The sequence below is a fragment of the Oncorhynchus tshawytscha genome, linkage group LG06 (assembly GCF_018296145.1).
Source record: "Oncorhynchus tshawytscha isolate Ot180627B linkage group LG06, Otsh_v2.0, whole genome shotgun sequence".
Taxonomy (NCBI): Eukaryota; Metazoa; Chordata; class Actinopteri; order Salmoniformes; family Salmonidae; genus Oncorhynchus; species Oncorhynchus tshawytscha.
Window position 1 is genome coordinate 76,491,714 of NC_056434.1, and position 20,421 is coordinate 76,512,134.

The 20,421-nt window shown below is 40.1% G+C and overlaps 2 protein-coding genes across 2 annotated transcripts; both read left to right on the forward strand.

Moving 5' to 3' along the window:
• The first annotated feature begins 251 nt into the window (after positions 1-251).
• LOC112253439 (fibroblast growth factor-binding protein 1) lies at positions 252-2,093 on the forward strand. The gene is made up of 2 exons (XM_024425419.2): positions 252-355; positions 1,050-2,093. Exon 2 carries the CDS (start codon positions 1,157-1,159, stop codon positions 1,787-1,789), a length of 633 nt encoding a protein of 210 aa, XP_024281187.1. The 5' UTR covers positions 252-355; positions 1,050-1,156; the 3' UTR covers positions 1,790-2,093.
• A 13,633-nt stretch (positions 2,094-15,726) lies between these two features.
• Positions 15,727-18,362, forward strand: LOC112253115 (protein phosphatase 1 regulatory subunit 3C-B). The gene is made up of 2 exons (XM_024425048.1): positions 15,727-15,901; positions 16,340-18,362. Exons 1-2 carry the CDS (start codon positions 15,888-15,890, stop codon positions 17,313-17,315), a joined length of 990 nt encoding a protein of 329 aa, XP_024280816.1. The 5' UTR covers positions 15,727-15,887; the 3' UTR covers positions 17,316-18,362.
• Positions 18,363-20,421: the final 2,059 nt, after the last annotated feature.

A 20,421-nucleotide genomic window follows, 5' to 3' on the forward strand; every position in this document is an offset into this window, starting at 1 on the left:
TAAGAAGTCTGTGTGTTGCGAGGAAACGTTGGCAAGTGTGTACATTGTCTTCTTAGCCGTGAAGAGGGGGTGTGTTGGGTATGGGTGTGTGTGAGGCAACACGCCATGACCCAAACTCCACCTCCCACCCCAGCCCCACACACAGATAATACAGTCTTTAGGCAGGGGGTTGAGAGGGGTATTGTTACAGTAGGAGGGGGCCTGCTTAAGGGAGGTCTGGGCAGACCCATTTATGCCCTGAACACTCCCCTCTCTACCCCTCCCCATTCTCCTTTATCCTTCTATAACCCTTTTTTTACGCAAGCGTCCCGGGACCCCGCATTTTGAATAGAAGCAAACACTGGGTCTCCACATGGTAAGTGCAACCTTTAGATACCAAATGTTGAAACTGGAAATAATTTGATTAGTACAATTTGTTTTTGCAGGCAGGGGACTGTATGCTTGCTGTGCATGCATATTTTTTCATGTTACCTGTAAGTAAAAAAATTCTGAGCCGACTTGGGGGTGTTTGTTTTGGTGCATGTCTTTGTTTTGTAGCAGTATATTGGATCACTCCAATATGGTTTCCTTCGCACGGCAGGATACACTCAAAGTAAGGATTTTCAGAGTAGTCCTGTGTAAAAAGCATGAGCTGATTCTTACTCAAAAATGTTTGTAGAGGTGATTTTTATATGGATTAGTCCCGTGTACCAGGTAGCAATGCAGTTTTGGGCTGACCCCAAAAACCCGCAGCTATCTACAGCTTAGAGCTGAAGCTTTCCTCCCTTATTGATTTAATGAGATGTAAAAAAAATATATATATATATATATTATGATTAATTTAAAAGGTGCACTGAAAATAAACATCATAGATGTTGTAAACGTAACATTTGTTACGAATGTGTTTTTAGTTACTCATTTTTGCACAGCTTTTTGGGGTATTCTAAGCAGGGAACATAGCAAAATGTAGTGACATTTCTCGTGTTTTTATGAAAAGAAAGAGAATGGGTTAACTATGTAAGGTGTGTTTAATTCACTTTGTTTTGCCTCTCCTTTTTCACTCCCTGCAGGTATTTTGATTGTGGCGCATCCGATTTTCGTTTCATTCGGGCGTGCTACTGATGCTTGGCTGCATTTGAATATAGAACCCTTCAAGTAGCAGTAATCACCCTGAGCCATGAGGTTCCTGTGGCTTCTGTTCTTCCTCCTGTGCCTCCCTGTCCTGCCCAGCACTGAGGCCAAACGCCAGAACTCCGACAACAAGATGTCGCAGCCCCCACCACCACCACCAGCAGGCAAGAAGCCCAAGAACTCTGTCCCCAGCTCAGGAGGGTTCAGCACAAAGGTTGGCCACAACTGTACATGGGATACGTCCGGGGAGGGCGTAGTGAACTTGCTTGTCAGCTGTAGATCCGAGGAGCAGACCTACTGGTGCCGCTACACTGGACAGCCAGACCTGTGCCAAGCCTACAGTGACAGGAAAGCACAGGTCAGGCATTGGAAACAATTGGTGGGCAAGCTGAAGAAGAGGAGGAGTGCGTGCGACGGTGAAAAGGTGCTGAAGACCCGCTCATGCAAGGCCCCCATGGAGTCACACATGAAGCTCAAAGAGAAGGGGAAAGGCAGAGGGAAGAAGGATTCAGTGCCCCTGGTTCCGGAAATGGTAGAGAAGGAGGAGAAGAAAGAGGATAGGACTCCGTTGTTAGAGGAGAGGGATGGGGAGGTGAACGACATGGAGCCAGTGGAGAATTATTGTGCCGAGGGATGGCATTCTGTCTGCTCATTCTTTGTAAGTTTTTTTGAAGGTTAAAGTCTTTGTATGGTTTTTGTAAGATAAAAAATGGACAAAGCTGATGAACTCACCTCTGTATCCGGGCTTACTTCTTTGCTAGGTAAACAAAAATGTTTTTGTATAAAGTGATATAGAGCCTAAATATAGGCTGCAGAGATTTATTTGTGTTTATTTTATTGTGATACTAATCTTATTTTCTCCAGACAATATTTGCCACTGTTCATTTGTAGTCACTAGACTTGTATCAGATTTATATTTTTTAACTTTAACACAGCATACAAAATTCTACCTGTGAATAAACATACCGTACTATATAACCATTTAACAGTTGTTCAACTCATTTAATAAATCAACACAGATGACATGGTTCTTTTTTTACAAGTTGTTAATTAGTAGGACTATATGGATGATATAGTTGCCTGGTATTTCTATTGTCTATTATATTTGTGCTATTATAAGTACTATTCCAGGAGCTGGGGAAATACAGTGATACTGTATTCAAAACACAATAATATTGACCAGATCTTTGTGCTGTAGTGTTTACACTTGATGATAACAAATCAATTGTAATCAACATGAATAGGATAATCATGAGAACCTTTTATGTCTTTTCCACCTAGTTCATCCCTTAAAATGGTTGCAATTCCAGCTACATATTAGTTGCCAGAAAATAAATCATCTCTCGAGCCATCGTTTATTTTTCTTTACCAAAACTATGTCAACATAACACAGAAAATGCAGTTCTTAAAAATTGCCAACCCTGCTGATCAACAGATTATTTTCAAGTCTTTGTAAGTAGTGAAACATAGGGTCACGTCTGTGAGACCTCGTGAACAGAACTTAGAATAGACATAATGAAAGGGTTAATTGAAAATATATCTTGGGAACCTGTTGTGATCCGTTTCTGAGGTGATACTGACATGTCTCCTCTTGTGAAACATTGAATATTCACATTTTCACAATTGATTGCATGCTCTCCGTGAAATAAATCAGTATTGTGACTACAGTAATAAGTGGATGTTTATAAATAGTTCCTGAAAAAATCTAAAAGTACAATCTTATTTATCTGTGGTTCTATCATGACTTTCTTATCCATGGTTGGATTGAGATTATCTTCATGAGACAACTCAGTGTGGCAGTCAATTGAAATACTGTCTGTCTGGTCCAGAGTTGCTTTGTGTGTAAGCCATTGTGTTATGTGGTAGCCAGTGGCCACAGTCCACAGACAACACACATCCCATTGTGAGTTGCCAATGCTAGCAGATGGCAGGGGGTACCTCCTGGCACTATATTGGGTCCCACACTATTTTCACATTAGACTCAGTTACAAACAATTCAATGAAAGAAACAAATCTTTTTTTTTTGTGTTGTGACAGGGATAGAAGTCCAGCTAAGCTGTTTAAGTCTCCTATTTTGTTCAGGTTAGCAACGCAAACAAAACAAAATAACTTGGACTGATTATACCAACCAGGGCCACAGAGTTCTGCCTAAAAGTCTCACTGTGCTTTTGTGTGTGTGTCCATGTGTGGTCTCTGTGAAATGTATGTGATGATGATGGCCAATTCGAAGGTGGGTTTGTAAATAGAAAGAGGATGGGCTGACAGTCATGGTGTGATTCATCCCGCCTGAACCAGACTTTTCCTACAGGGAATTGATACTCTTCCCTGTCTGTGTCTTTCTGTCACAAAACTGTCCTCCATAACTCTCTGTCTCAGTAACATACTGATTACGCACATCTTCTGGTAGATGGAAAGGCTTTCCCCAAAAACTTCTTATTAAATATTAACTAACTACATAATAGCCTATACCTTCCTGACAGAATGGTATCATGATTATTTGCATCAATCAAATGGACCATTTATTTTGCAAAATCCATCTCATGTGCTACAGAAATAGCAAATCAAACAACATTGCTAGGTGCCTGCACAATTGAAGTTAAAGGATAACTACTCTAAAAAAATACAACATTCTTAGATTTTTCCCAGACCTCAAAAGTGGTCTCCTGATGTGGTTCTAGCATTGTTATGGGCTTAGAAAATAACAATTTGTTATTTTCTGTTAAAAAAGTGGGACTTTGAGAAACAAAACCTGAAAATTTTTTTGAAAATCGTAAACCTGTGAATTTCAGACTCAGTTTATCTGTTTCAATTGCAGACCTACTATTAGCCTACTACACAGTACAGCTACAGTCATTCAGATTGTATGTCACTGTTTCTCATAGAATTTGTCACACAGAACGCCTTTCCTTCGCTGGGCGGCCGTTTGGAAAAATGTTGGCAAAATTAGAGTATACCCACTTCTCCAGGCACCACTACACCACTGTACAGCACATACAGTACCAGTCAAAAGTGTGGACACACCTACTCATTCAAGGGTTTTTCTTTATTTTTTACTGTTTTCTACATTGTAGAATAATATTGATAGTGTTAAACAAATAAAATATATTTTAGATTTTAGATTCATCAAAGTAGCCACCCTTCGTCTTGATGACAGCTTTGCATTCTCTCAACTAGCTTCACCTGTAATGCTTTTCCAACAGTCTTGAAGGAGTTCCCACATATGCTGAGCATTTGTTGGCTGCTTTTCCTTCACTCTGCGGTCCAACTCATCCCAAACCATCTCAATTGGGTTGAGGTCGGGTGATTATGGAGTCCAGGTCATCTGATGCAGCACTCCACTACTCTCCTTCTTGGTCAAATAGCCCTTACACAGCCTGGAGGTGTGTTGGGTCATTGTCCTGTTGAAAACAAATGAGAGACCCAATAGGCGCAAACCAGATGGGATGGTGTATCGCTGCAGAATGTTAAGTGTGCCTTGAATTCTAAACAAATCACAGACAGTGTCACCAGCATAGCACCCCCACACCATCACACCTCCTCCATGCTTCACGGTGGGAACCACATATGCAGAGATCATCCATTCACCTACTCTGCGTCTCACAATGACGAGGCGGTTGGAACCACAAATCTCAAATTTGGACTCATCAGACCAAAGGACAGATTTCCACCGGTCTAATGTCCATTACTCCTGTTTCTTGGCCCAAGCAAGTCTTATCTTCTTATTGATGTCCTTTAGTTTTGTTTTTTGTTGTTGCAGCAATTCGACCATTAAGGCCGGATTCACGGAGTCTCCTCTGAACAGTTGATGTTGAGATGTGTCTCTTACTTGAACTCTGTGACACATTTATTTGGGCTGGAATTTCTGAGACTGATAACTCTAATAAACTTATCCTCTACAGCAGAGGTAACTCTGGTTATTCCTTTTCTGTGGTGGTCCTCATGAGAGGCAGTTTCATCATAGCGCTTGATGGTTTTTGCGACTGCACTTGAAGAAACTTTAAAAGTTCTTGAAATTTTTGTGATTGACTGACCTTCATGTCTTAAAGTAATGACGGACTTTAATTTCCCTTTGCTTATTTGAGCTGTTCTTGCCATAATATGGACTTGGTATTTTACCAAATAGGTATATCTTCTGTATACCACCCCTACCTTGTCACAACTGATTGGCTCAAATGCATTAAGAAGGAAATAAATTCCACTAATTAACTTTTTACAAGGCACACCTGTTAATTGAAATGCATTCCAGGTGACTACCTCAGTAAGCTGATTGAGAGAATTCCAAGAGTGTGCAAAGCTGTCATAAAGGCAAAGGGTGACTACTTTGAAGAATCTATAATATCAAATATATTTTGATATGTTTAACACTTTTTGGTTACTACATGATTCCATATGTGTTATTTCATAGTTTTGATGTCTTCACTATTATTCTACAATGTAGAAAATTGTTTAAAAAAAGTGTGTCCACACTTTTGACCGATACTGTATATTATTAGGACACACACACACACTCACACACACACAGTGCTTATATGCCTGTCTCAACCTAGGGTCCTGTCTTTAGACTCCTCTCCAGGGTGACTCTTCCCCTCTCCACAGTCGCTCCATTGTCCCTCATAGACAAAATAGAGCAGAGATGACTTGTATGCCTCTGCCATGGCAGTGTGCTACCCCCAGAAGCAGGGCTAAGGAAGAATCAGAATACACTACTGTGAGTGACTTGGTATGCAGACAAACAGTGAACTCCAAAGAAGAAATGAAAGTCACACACTCCATTCTTAATTGCAATGTGATTAATTTTACTCTGCAAGAATGCCTACATCATTTAAGCTTTTTCCATGTCTGCCATATTACACACCTCCACCAGCCCCCATTAGCAGGTCAATTATTATTTCATCCAAGCAAAGTTTTTACTGAGTTTCAACAGCAGCAACTTAATATGTCCTTATGTTTACAAGTGAAATGGGCTCTCCTATAATCACCAGGGGCAACTGACACAGACACACGTTTGCATCTGATGATGACAGAGAAATAATTGGCCGCAAATCCAGTCAATTTCCAGACTTGTGCATCCAATTACCAGATGCTTAAGATTGAACAGCAACCCTGCTTGTGATTCAGTGGTTTAAATGAAAGCAAAGGGACGTTTGGAATCACACGTGACTCAAGATATCTGGCTGCACAGTAACATCCTGTTGTAAAGCCTTGTGTACCACTTACCAAATGTTTATGCTTATCAAATCATTCGAAAATTGGTGTCATTGTGAAGCTAGTACCATTCTGGTAGGGTAGAGTGGGATAAGTTCAGCCAAATGGTTAGTTGAGCCACCACTTGTTTCTCGGAAACCATACACAAAATTAATAATGTTACCAAATATTTAGGAAGATATCATAATTTCAAATAGTCTGTGAATGAAGAAACCACATGGAAAAGTGGTAAATAAGTTAGGTCCAAAAAGCAGATTTTTCTTTACAAAGTAAAATGTGTTCTTGTGTTATAGGTTTCATTAATACATTCTATCTAAACAAAGTAGATGCTTTTAAGATTGTTCTATACATCAGTTGGGGTCTCTATAAGCTACCATATGAAGTCCTAAACCTAGCATGAAAGTGTATCCTTGTAGCTGTGTGGGCGGCAGGTGGCCTAGTGGTTAGAGCGTTGGAATCAGCTCAAATCCCTGAGCTGACAAGGTAAAAATCTGTTGTTCTGCCCCTGAACAAGGCAGTTAACCCATTATTCCTAGGCCATCATTGAAAATAAGAATTTGTTCTTAACTGACTTGCCTAGTTAAATAAAGGAAAATAATAATAAAATAGTTTGCCTTCGGGTAAGTTGAGCCAATTGCCATTGGGCTAAGTTGATCGGCCATCATACCCCTTACAAATGATGATTACATTTTGCCTAGTATTTTTGCAAAGTGTCATACATATGAACTCAAGACAGTGCATTTTTATTGTTACAGAGCAGACATCATCATGCCCCGTGTATACAAACGTAAAACAAGCAGGGGCCTAGCCTTCCTTGAGGTTCTTGAGAGAGCAGCCAAGGAAGTGAGAGAAGGGAAGAAGTTCATTGGAGCAGCAGCAAGGATGAATAAATAGACTGAATGACACTGAAGAAGTACATTGACAACAAAGAAATTAACATGTATCTGTGAGAGTGTAATGGAGTAGCAGAGGCACACAAGTTCTTATCTGATGACATGGAGTCTGAGCTTGCTAAACATATCAATAATCAAATGCAGAGAACTTGCCTATGAATTGGCGCATCAAAACAATATGCCTGTCTGAAACAACTGATCAAGAAATGGATGGGTAAGTGATATTGAACAGAGAGATCTATATCTGAATGTAGGCATACATTTGAAGATTTTTTGAACTTTTACTGTTTAAAAGCGATATCCCAAGTAGAAATACAGTAAAGTACACACACTAAAGGGTAAAACAATACAAAATAGACAACTGCAAACTTCAAGGAGTAGGGCATGTCATCTGCCCTCTTACTTGAGGAACAACAGAGGAGCAATAGAGTACAAGTAAGATTTTGTGAGTCCCCCCCACTTATGCGATGTGAGGACTTACCTGGACCACCTCTTGAGATGTTCCTTTTTTAAAAGTAAATCAGGTGTTACATGTAAGATGTGCCAAGAAACCACTTTTTTGGACAAGCTATGTTTTCAAATCTGTTATGTTGACATTAATTCAAATTATTTCCAGGGATGCACAGAATCCTGAAATATATGTTGAGGTATTTGTTAGAAATAATACTATATTTCCCTTGACGGAGTGATGCTGAATGTAACAAATTGCTCAACATACCACACTCTTCCCTACAAGTTTGATTGACAATCTGAAGGTAGTCATTGGTGACAAAGTGGTGGCCTAGGTGATTTCTAGTCCCTTTATTTTTGTCAGGCTGTGTTTTGTCGACTTGATCACATCTAGCAGGTGCTGCCATAAGCTTAAAATGTTTTTATTTTTATAATCTATGTTTATTGCTGATGATGACTGGGAATTTTAATTGAAGGTCTTGTGATGATGTGGGATGCAGTTTTTCTTGAAGAAGATAATCAAGGAGACTTGCAGAGAAGTAATGAAAGTTCTATAGTTTACAGTCCTGTAACAGTGTTCAACAAAACAGAGGCTTGGTTGTAAATTTGATGTCGTGCATATTGTATTTTTGCAGTGAATGAAATACAGGAATGTTAGACAAACATAACAAACATGCTGACATTTTATTTAAAGCAATTTTCAAATATATGATCATATTTTTCTTCTAAATAAATGCTTAGTATTCTCCAAACTCTTCTCAGCTTCACTTTGAGTGACTGCAGTGGCACTATAGACTATAGTGAGAGAGCCCTATTTTGAGAGCCACATCACGTTGGATGGAGCTAGAACACCACATGCAAATTAGTTATAGGCCTACATCTCCCAAAAGTGTAATCTTCCCCCATTTCTCTGGTCTCTTAAAGCCCTCTCCCATCCCCCTGTCCCATGCAATTCATAGGGTTTTAATTTGGCTGTCATTCAGTGCTCGTAAATGAGGTGCCCAATAGGCATGCTGCCAGTGTCCTGTCGCCCCCAGCCCCACACTCAGCACCTCCATGGTGGGCCTCTTTCTAAACGTCCTTGTCCTTGAGACATTCAGTTAGTCCCTCCAGTATTTTTATTGCAAAATCAATAATTCCCCGCATATTATGCGAAAGCTTGCAAATTTGACCCATCACTGCACTATTTCCACATAAAACGGTCAAATCAGTGAGGAGATTTGATTAATCTGGCGCTGGTGTCCAGGTAGGCATGTTTTGCACCGGTGAAGCTGACCGCATTCGTTTTGGAACCGGGCTGCCATCTGGGCATGAGCCAGGTTCCCTTTCAAACCCACAGCGAAGTCAGGTCAAAACAAAAGTTAGGTAATGAGTACGATTTTGTGTTTTCAACGTGCAAAAGTTATTGTTTTTGATTAAAACTAGTTTGAAAATTCTGATATATTTTATGAAAAATAGTATATTTTATTTATATTTTTCTGGACGATGCACCATAATGCAGTGTTGACAACATGGCCAAGCGGCGAAGACTATGGTTTGATTTGAGAAAGGCGCTCCTCGCTCATCGTTTTTGCCTGTTCACGTCACGGGCCGTAGACTGGTGCCCCACGGTTCAGCATAATCAAATCTGACCCAATTTTATCGCATAAAACTGACCAATCACCGCAGTGCAAAAATAGGGCCTGCAATTTCAACCAATTTACCGCATAATATAGTTTGATCAAGCCACACGTCACCAAACTAGTTTGGTATTTCGGGACAAATTGGACAAAGTCATCGCGTTTTGCTATGCAAAATGTCAGAACTGCTGCAGCTAAATCAAGCATTTTTGCTGGCAAATATCACACAAAATAAACGCAATATCCTGGAGGGACTGTTCAGTAGGACAGAGCAGAATGGGTAACATCTTTGATAGATCTGGAAAAAAGCTCAGATAAAAGATACTGGATGGCTTCCCACATAAAGCTAAATGGACAGCAGATAGTTTAATATACTCACCCATTAGTATCGTATATTTGAAAACGTTTCTTTAATCCTTTATTTGACTTCAATAATGTCAATACTCAAGTTTTAGTGTGAACTGCCCATGAAGATGTTGACATCTGCTGGAGGATATTACTCCCTACAGGTGTCTGTCCATCACCACTACTAAAAGACGAGTGGATTTACACATGGTGCCTTTCCGAAAGTATTCACAACCCTTTACCTTTTCCACATTTTCATGTGTTACAAAGTGGGATTCAAATGGATTGAATTGTCAATCGTTGTCAACGATCTACACAAAATACTATCTAGTGTCTTTTTTTAGTTTAATGGACAATAAGTAAGTTGATCATTGCTAGACAGCCATTTTCAAGTATTGCCATTTTGCCAAGCTGATCAAAACTGTAACTAGGCCATTCAGGAACATTCAATGTCATCTTGGTAAACAACTCCAGTGTATATTTGGCCTTGTGTTCTAGGTTAATGTTCTGCTGAAAGGTGAATGTCTCCCAGTGTCTATTGGAAAGCAGACTGAACCAGGTTTTCCACTTGGATTTTGCCTGTGCTTAGCTCTACTCAGCTTCCCTTTATCCAACAAAAATAAACCCTAGGAACCACCAAGACTCTTCCTAGAGCTGGCCTCCCGGCCAAACTGAGCAATAGGGAGAGAAGAGCCTTATTCAGGGAGATGACCAAGAACTAGATGGTCACTCTGATAGAGCTCCAGAGTTCCTCTGGGAGAACCTTCCAGAAGGACAACCGTTTCTGCCGCACTCCACCAATCAGGCCTTTATGGTAGAGTTGCCAGACGGAAGCCACTCCTCAGTAAAAGGCACATCAAAACAAATCAAACTTTATTTGCCACATGCACCGAATACAACAAGTGAAGACTTCACCGTGAAATGCTTAATTACAAGCCCTTAAACAACAGTGCAGTTCAAGAAGAAAATAATTACCATGTAGGCTAAAATAAAAAGTAATAATAAAAAGTAACACAAAAAGTAACACATGACAGCCTGCTTGGAGTTTGCCAAAATTCACCTAAAGACTCTCAGATCATGAGAAACAAGATTCTCTGGTCTGATAAAATCAAGATTTAAGTTGGTCTGAAAGTCAAGCGTCAATTCTGAAGGAAAGTTGGCACCATCCCAACTGTGAACCATTGTGGTGGCAGCATCATGCTGTGGGGATGTATTTCAGAGACAGGGACTGGGAGACTAGTCGGGATCGAGGGAAACGGAGCAAAGTACAGGGTGATCCTTGAAGAAAACCCACTCCAGAGCACACAGGACCTCAGAATGGGGCAAAGGTTCACCTTCCAACAGGACAATGACCCTAAGCACACAGCCAAGACAATACAGGAGTGGCTTCGGGACAAGTCTCTGAATGTCCTTGTGTGGCCCAGCCAGAGCCCGAAAATAGCTGTGCATCGACACTCCCCATCCAACCTGAGGGAGCTTGAGAGGATCTGCAGAGAAGAATGGGAGAGACTCCCCAAATACAGCTGTGCCAAGCTTGTAGCATCATACCTAAGATGACTCAAGGCTGTAATTGTTGCCAAAGGCGCCTCAACAAAGTACTGAGTAAAGGGTCTGAATACTTATGTAAATGTGATATTTTAGTTTTTATTTGTAATATAATTGCAAAAAATACATTAAAAACTGTTTTTGCTTTGTCAAAATGGGGTTTTGTGTGTTGATTAATGAGGAATTAAATTACATTTAATCAATTTTACAATAAGGCTTTAACATAAAAAAATGTGGAAAAAGTCAAGCAGGTAAGACCTCCTCAAAATGTTCACAAATTGGAATTCATTTCTTGGCTTCTGCTCCTGCACTTTATACTCAAACAGACACAGGCTGACTGACTGCCGAATTGAATGTTGAAGTATGTCACAACACATTACATCCAATGGTGCAACCTTCCCCTTACTGTACGCTGTGCTTCTCCAGTCTATTGTCCCTCTCTACCCATGAAAACATTGTGGAGGGCTTGGTATTCTGTTATTTTCTGTTATACTCTGTAAGGAGTGTGACACCTTTGGTTGAAGTTAAAGTCTCTCCTCAATGTGCTACTGCCTACAACTTGCTACTGCCTACAACATGATTGACATGTATTACCACTGGTGTCAGGGCAAAGAAAGAGATGTTTCATCAGCCAAGCATATCACAGATTTCAGCCAATCAGCAAGAGCGATCCTCTCCTGACCACCAGGCCACGACGCACTGCAAGGTCAGTGGGTGGGCAGGCAGTAACCTAACCATGCCAACTGACCTGTCGGAAAATCCATAAGTCATTGACTGGACTTTCAGGGTGTCAGAACTTCTCCACTTTCTGCCAGGTTTGTGTTGCAACGTTGCTCAATCCAGTATCCCTGACCATAAACAAATAGGCTAGTTTTGATCGGCAATTGCTGATATGGATGAATTAGCGGATTCCACACCTGTTTAAAATAACTATGTGGCTGGAGGTCAAGTTAAACACACAGTGGAAGACTGATAGTGGTGTTGACCCATGTGAGTGTCTATCTAATGTGAGTGCAGCCACTGTGGAGAAAGATGCAACTGGGGCTGTCCCACTCCCATTGATCATCTGTAATGGTCAGGGATAAGGACATTGCAATATTTATACTATCCAACACAGGAGCATGCAGTATTACAAAAATCTCATATTCATCTCTGGTTGGGATACACATCTCTGAATGCTCAGGGCCAGTACTCAACACCACCAACTCCCAAATGGCTGTTATACTATGGATCTTCAGCCAGGTCCTCCAAAATGGTTGCGTCCTTTCGTATTAAATTAATGATTATAAAGCATTTAATGAACATAATTACCTCAGCTATTAGTATGGCAAAATTAATACAGAAACATTTGGACTATTCATGACATACTGGTATTTCTAGATCTTTTTAATTTGACTTTGCTCTCAAGTGTTAGATTTATTTAGCCATATCTGAACAAGTGTATATTTATTAAACCATGAATGTAATCTATGAGTACAGATAACTAACTACCATGACCATGAGCATAATAACTGGCAACTACAACACATAATGCATTCACTATACATGCCCACAGGTATCCTTGAATTATAGATGTTCATTTGTAACATTATGACAAATGTTTTGCAATAGTGCTTTGATGAAGGAGCTTGCTACAGCCCAAATATTGAAGGGAATTAAGTTGCCATCCTGAACAATCTTTTAACATCAAATATATTCACTCAATTTAAAGAATAGGAAAACACACACAATGATTTGATGACTGATTTCTATATACTAATTTAAAACCCCCAAAATATGTTTAAAGTGAGAAGTAGGCATTGGTCTGAAGCCGAAAAAGAACGGAAATTCACATGAGCACAAACTCATGCTCTACCAAGGTTTTCCACCCATGCTCTACCAAGGTTTTCCACCCATGCTCTACCAAGGTTTTCCACCCATGCTCTACCAAGGTTTTCCACCCATGCTCTACCAAGGTTTTCCAGCCATGCTCTACCAAGGTTTTCCACCCATGCTCTACCAAGGTTTTCCACCCATGCTCTACCAAGGTTTTCCACCCATGCTCTACCAAGGTTTTCCACCCATGCTCTACCAAGGTTTTCCACCCATTCTCTTTTCCACCCATGCTCTAGGTTTTCCACCCATGCTCTACCATGGTTTTCCACCCATGCTCTACCAAGGTTTTCCACCCATGCTCTACCAAGGTTTCCACCCATGCTCTACCAAGGTTTTCCACCCATGCTCTACCAAGGTTTTCCAGCCATGCTCTACCAAGGTTTTCCACCCATGCTCTACCAAGGTTTTCCACCCATGCTCTACCAAGGTTTTCCACCCATGCTCTACCAAGGTTTTCCAGCACACATCCGTTGACCTACTACAGTAGCTATGTTGGTTTACTACCAAAGTTACTTAGGAGTCAAACCTTTTTAAACAGCCTAATTCATACTCTTCAGGTGAATAATGGACTTTACAGTGTCCCGCAATTAAAATAATATATAGGACCAGTCGGTCGGCCAGATAGGTTCTCTGAGCTAGAAACACTTCAACAAACTTTAAAAGACTAATGTTAGACAATTTTCTGTCAATTGAGCCGTTATTATGTGCCATGGTTTGCTTAGCTAGATGCAGGGAGTCTATAGCCCCTGATAGACCTACATCCCGTTTCAGATAGTCTGCAAAATGTACGTAGATGTAGATGTAGACTGAACTTTGCTTAGTTCAAATTGTCAAGACTAATTTATTCAACATGAATAGCGAGGTGACTTCGAGGTAAGAAGAGCTTCTGTTCCCAATAGCCTGCTAGAATAGGCTACTGAGGATGGAGTCATAATTTCAATCACATGTAGCCTAATCTGACGGACTATTGATTGGCAATTGCGATAGAGCTTTGATAACTTAAAATTCAATTAACTAAACATGGCCATTAATAATTGCTACTGGGGCTGTCCCACTCCCAAAAGGCTACAACAACAAACTGAAGTTACATGATTTTTATTCAATACATTTGACCGCTCCAGGTAGGTTACACAAGTGGCACAAATGGATTTGCAATGATTCCAGTGATATCATAATTTAAACATATTTTTTGTATGAAATGGTAGCCTACAGTGGCCTACAATGGCATACAGTATAAATTACTATGCAGATTACTACTAACAGATGCAAATGTATCATTATCCATATTTAATGTCAGTTTCATAACAGAAGCACGCCAGGGAGTTCCATAACTTCCATTTCCAATTTCATCTTGAGCAGCCCCGAGACCCAAAAACTGAGCATGCTTAAAACACTTTTTTTGATACCGTTTTCCATAAGCAAAGTAGACATTGGAATGGAGTTTAAACCACGTCCAAGTGAATTTATCGAATGCTCCCAATGTCTTTTTCAAGTGCTTTGCTGCCATTATTTCTTGATGCGGAGCAGTTCTAGCGTGTGAATATGTTTTATGGAAAAATAAGTGTTTCCATAAAGACGATCTAAATAGCCTACCTACACTGGACTTACAGAGTACTGCTCTGGCTCCTCTCACTCACCTGACTCAGCCAATATTGGACTGAGCTGCCTGCTGCAGTGCTTTCTCAACATACACACACACCCACCCACCCCTTTAGGCCCTCCCCACCACTCACTAGCTCACTCACTCAGCAACAGTCTGCCTCACTGCCTGATAGTCAGCAGCAGCGGGTCACAGTGAAATCTTTTTTTTCCATAGAGAAATACCATAGGTGCCGCGGTGCGACGTAAAAGTAGCCCCAAAACCCGACACCCGTGACCAATACATTTTCACATCACATCCTTTTCAAAGTAGCAAAATTCGCAGGAACACTGCGTACATGGCAACCCAGCTTTATGGACACTGTAGCCTCGATTTAATCTAGAATTTAAGATAGGTTTGGCGACCAGCGTGACTATATTATTATCTGTTTATTGTTAGAAAGTGGCTTTAGATCTTATATCAAAGAGATTCAAATCGATTGATTTGGTCTTAGAGGATGTATAATAGTTAACTTATGTCTATGGCACCAAAACCGATTAAGCCAGTAAATACACTTTAAATAGCACTCTTGCAAACAATTGATCAAAAGAAAATCCCCAAATGACTTCTCAAAATGCACTTGATTTTATCTCTAGGGGGAGATAAAATCACTAAACTGAGATTTGCTAAAATCATATTTTTTTTCCATTTAAAAGACATGCCTAACTTCTGTCTCCATTCATATTTTTTTCAATTTTAAACTCCCTGATTCAGAAGGGTTGGGTTAATGAGGGACACACATTTCAGTTGAATGCGTTCAGTTGTACAACTGACTAGATATCCCCTGTTAAACACATGAACCAGAAATAGTGAATTGTCTGCAGCACATGATCAATACCAGCAGAGGTCTACAATGATTCTAAAATAGAAAGTGTCAGTATGAGTAATCCAAACTGGCCCCCCTCAAATGAAAAACTCCATGTGGGTTGGCTAGAGTCCAATGCATAGTTTCTCTGATTGGTTGTGTGAGAAACTATGCGAGCAAAATATGCAAATTGGCTCGAAATTGCAGTTGAAATCACTGGCTCTCATGCATTGGGAGACTGAACTTCAGAGAGAGCAAGAGGGGCATGCCTGCTCAACACTACTGACTGCAAGTTATGAATTCATGACAATATACTTGAACAAAACTAGTTATTACAGTACATTTTAAAGTATATCTTGTTCAATCATCTTTGTCTTGGAACCTCTCTCTTCATTTTTCAAATGAGTGCCACGAGGTAAGGATCATTGTTTTGTTTTTTAATGTAGCCTTAAAGTAGATGTTTGCAGTTCAAGGCAATAACTCATTTGGATGGGTTCTCAATTTGTAAGCAGAATAAAATATTGTATTGATCATTTTAAAACGTTTTTGGTTTTCATTTAGATTTTAGGAATAGCACGATCATGTGAGCTGAACAAAAATCTATGTTTGGCAACAACTTTTCTGGTGAAGTAGATGTTCTTCCAAAAATGTTGACTGCCATGTAATATCATGAGACTAAAAAAACATACATTTAGTAGGTACTTAACGGAGCCCCGTTACGTTGACCTGTATAATATAGTGAAGTGTATAATGAACACATTTAGATGAAGACATTTTGGGACCTCAAAAGACCTGAAGAAAAAATATTGAAGGACTTTATTAAAATACATTCTGTTTGTTCCCCCTTCCTCAGGTACCTCCACGTATTAAATTCATCAGCAATGCCGGTTCCTGTTATGCCTGTAGACATCGCTATGCGCATGTACATCACACACTCGCCACCTCTCCGTAGCTTCCTCAGTTCCCATGAGGACTTGAGGGCCAGGAACCGGGCAAACCACTACAAGCCCCTACAGCCCTGCATCAGCTCCCAGAGGCCCCTGGAGGGCCCCAGTCTGGTCTGGAAGAGCCCCAAGACAACCATGAAGACCTCAAAGGGCAAGAAGAGAGTGGTCTTCGCCGACTCCAAAGGCATGTCCCTCACAGCCATCCACGTCTTTTCAAAGTTTGATGAGGAGCCTGCGCTGTCCAACTTTCAATTTGACCTCATAGACCTGGAGAATGCCACCATGGAGCTGAAGATCAGCACCAAGCGAAGCCTGGCGCTGGACTTCCCCCAACCCGCTGCAGACTATCTGACCTTCCGGAACCGACTGTTGAAGAATTCTGTGTGCCTGGAAAACTGTACACTGCAGGATAAGTCACTCACGGGCACCGTGAAAGTCCGAAACCTTGGCTTTGAGAAATCTGTCCATGTCCGGGTAACTGTTGACTCATGGAAAACCTACACAGACATTGACTGCACCTTTATGAACAACGTCTACAGTTGCCAGGACACAGACACATTCGCCTTTGTCTTCAAACTGCCCCGTTACGTACCTCCTTATAACAGAGTCGAATTCTGCATATGCTTCAGAAGCAAAGACCATGTTTTCTGGGACAATAATGACGGTAAAAACTACATTCTCAAACCAATTGGGTGGAATGGAGATGATGTGAAAACAATGCCCAAAACCCCTGTTGAGCGTAAGAAACCAGAAGAGCACAAGAACTCCAGTAAACTACTGGAGATGGGGTTTGACCAGTTTGCAAGTCCCCACTCATCAAGTGGACTCTTTCCTGGGTTGCAAAGCTGGGGCCGAATTGAGAATGGTGCCAACTACTGGTGAAATTAGGGAAGACTTTCAGCTACAGTGAAGAGTTATAACAGGGATACACTTGGAGCTGAGGGATAGCAGTACTGGTGACATAACTTATCTTAAAATGTCAAAAGCTGCTTTGAATGCAATGAAGCACATCAAGAAATAAAAAGTGTATGGAAATATGGACCATGGCTAGTTTCTACTGCTATTTGGTTACCATAGAGATACTTTCTTAATATGATCAGAGAGATGGAGGCAATTGATTTAATTTTAATTTTACATGTGATTCTTGTGTAAAGTAAGTTAGTGCCTTCTCAATATCCTTCCTGTTATAAAACAAATACCCATTGAAATTTAAGTTTGACAATCTGTAACCTGGTATTAGCCCATTTTCAGGGTTGGAATTTATCGTAAGCAAATGCACTGATTGAGATGAACTTCCTGATTTCCATACATACAGTATGTGGTGGGATCGGACCAATGGGATGTCCTTCATATTGAAGGGTAAGAGTGGTATCATCCATCTGTGAAAAAATAACATACAAATGTATATGAATTTCTCAGTAAATAAGGCAAATTATAAAATGTACCTCCAACATCCTTTGTACCTTCAAAATATATGTTTTTAATGAAGACTCATGTCATTTGATTTCTCAACATTGCTGTCTCATGTATCTCTTTTCAAATGCTTATTATTGTATTTGATGCAATGTGAAGTTGTATTGATAAGATACAATCAGGAAATGTAATTATCACGGTCTGTTGTCTCATACAGGAGTTAATGCTGGTATGTTTTTCTTTCCCAATAAGTGCCCTGATAATGTTAAGTCAGTATTACAGAACTATGCCTTGTGGTGGACCTATTCTATGTTTAACTGGGCTCTATGAATGGTGATTGTTCTTATTTCTATACGTGTAATTCTGGTGTGAGTGTTGAGCAGTGGTGTGGCTGAAGTATGTATGTACACTATTTTATATTATTACTGTGAAAAAAGGTTGGTTTTTGTGCTCTTGAATGTGTGCTTAAAGTGTATGTGATCCTTTTAGAAATAAAATGTTATATCGTACAAAACATTCATGATCCCTAGTCACTTTTTCATCACCTCTTCAGGGGTATGCCACAATGCAGGGCCTAATAATGGCAAAGCTCTCTTCGTGTCACTGACACGTTTTAAACAACTGGCTTTGACTGTGAGGCATCGGAGAGGGTTGAAGTCATACCCCTACTACAGACTCCATTTTACACCTTGGTCAGCAGCATGACAAATAGTTGTCTGTTGACCACTCATGCCAGAGGAGTGCTGAAAGGAAACTCCAGTCTCGCGACACCTTGGTGTTAGAGCAGTGTAGAAACACACAGCTGGATATTACATAGCTAGTTCATACAATAGGGGAGCCTTCAAGTTTCAGTGTGTCATTGGTTATTACATAAATAATTTCATACATTTACAGGGGAGAAGGTGAACCAAGTTATATTCTCATCCTTCTCTTCTTTCAGAGGTAGTGATATGCCCATGCATTATTTTGTCAGTGGAATGTAAATTAAAGGGTTGTCTGACTCCAGTCAGTTTCCTGTGCAGAATTATACCCAGCAGGACACATAATAACTCCTCTGCCTCAACAGGAAGAGCCCCCAGGATAAGACTGCTCACCAGCCCCTGAATGATACCAATATCCTGAAACCTCCTGATAAACATTACATTATGGATGATGACACAATAACATATCTTCCTGCAAGAGGCATTACTGTAAAAAAACACGAGAAGCATTCACTACTGTATATTATATCAGACTCGCCTTGAAACATCCAGTAAAACGCACGTCAGTCGGTCAAATATACTGTAAGTGAAATATTAACGGAGCACTGATGACTACTTGAGGTTAACCTGATAGCAATCATGCAATAAGAACGTAAAAGCAATGGACCCCTCCCATTTACAGATGTTGGATCTTAATTTGATCACCCTGTTCCAGTAGAACTTTCATGCAATGCAGGGCATTTGAAACTTGTGGTGTATTTGAGGTTTAAAAAGGCTTCTGAAGTCTGTAATTTCTACTTTTAAATTTCAGACTTGAACCAACATAATAATTCACATTTCCTGTTGTTGCCGAAATTATTTTCCTGCTTTAGCAAACTTGCTCAAATAACGATCCTACATCTGTAGTATAATATGCTAAAAACAAACAGGCCCTTTTAAGGTAAACTTTTCATGGGACTAGGTGCATGAACACAAAAAAAATAGTTGTGTGTTTTGAACAGAGGTCCACAACCAATACAAATATAACCTACATTTTCACCTGGTGAAGGTTTTTTTGTCCAGTAGTTTTCGACAGTAGTTTTATTGATAAAAACAGTTTTCATAAGGAGTCCTCAAGGCTCAATTTTATGCATCTAATTTGACTTGTAAATTGTAATTTTGAACTGTTCCAGCTAATCAGTTGGACATAATTTGTTTCATCATACTGTGACCCAAGGAGGCTTTGCGTGCTCTACTCAGTGTTATCTATGGTACAGGTTAGCTAATGATAATCTCACAAGGCACATGAACCCAGCCACCATTCAATTGCAGATATAATATAAACATATAGTTAATATGCAGTTCATAAACAGCACCAAAACTTAAGTGGTTTACAATGGATCACACCTACAAAATGTACCTAGACCCGGTGTGGATGTTGGTATTTACTACATGTTGTGTTTTGCCATCATCCAGACATGAAAATAGCATTGTGGTGGTTCATAACAAGGGGTGGGAGGTTGATAAGAAGAGATTCATTATTTTCTCTGAAATTCTGGTGGAACCAAAATACTATTTTGTTTCGTAACTACAAATAAAAAATGATGTTGAACAGAGAACTCACTTCTGACAATAATAGGCAAGGAATTCTACCCAGACACATTGTTCCATCCAGTCTGTTCCAAGGAAAACAACATAATGACACCGATAAATGACCAAGGTCAAATAAAATAAAATTGTATTTGTCACATGCTCCGTAAACAACAGGAGTAGACGAAAGCCTCGTTCACAATATCCATAAGCACTCCGTTAAGTTGCACCGAATGTCTTGCATTTCAATGGGGACGTCCATAATGGAGTGGAAACGCAACGCCACCTTGCGGTTGAAGGCTCTG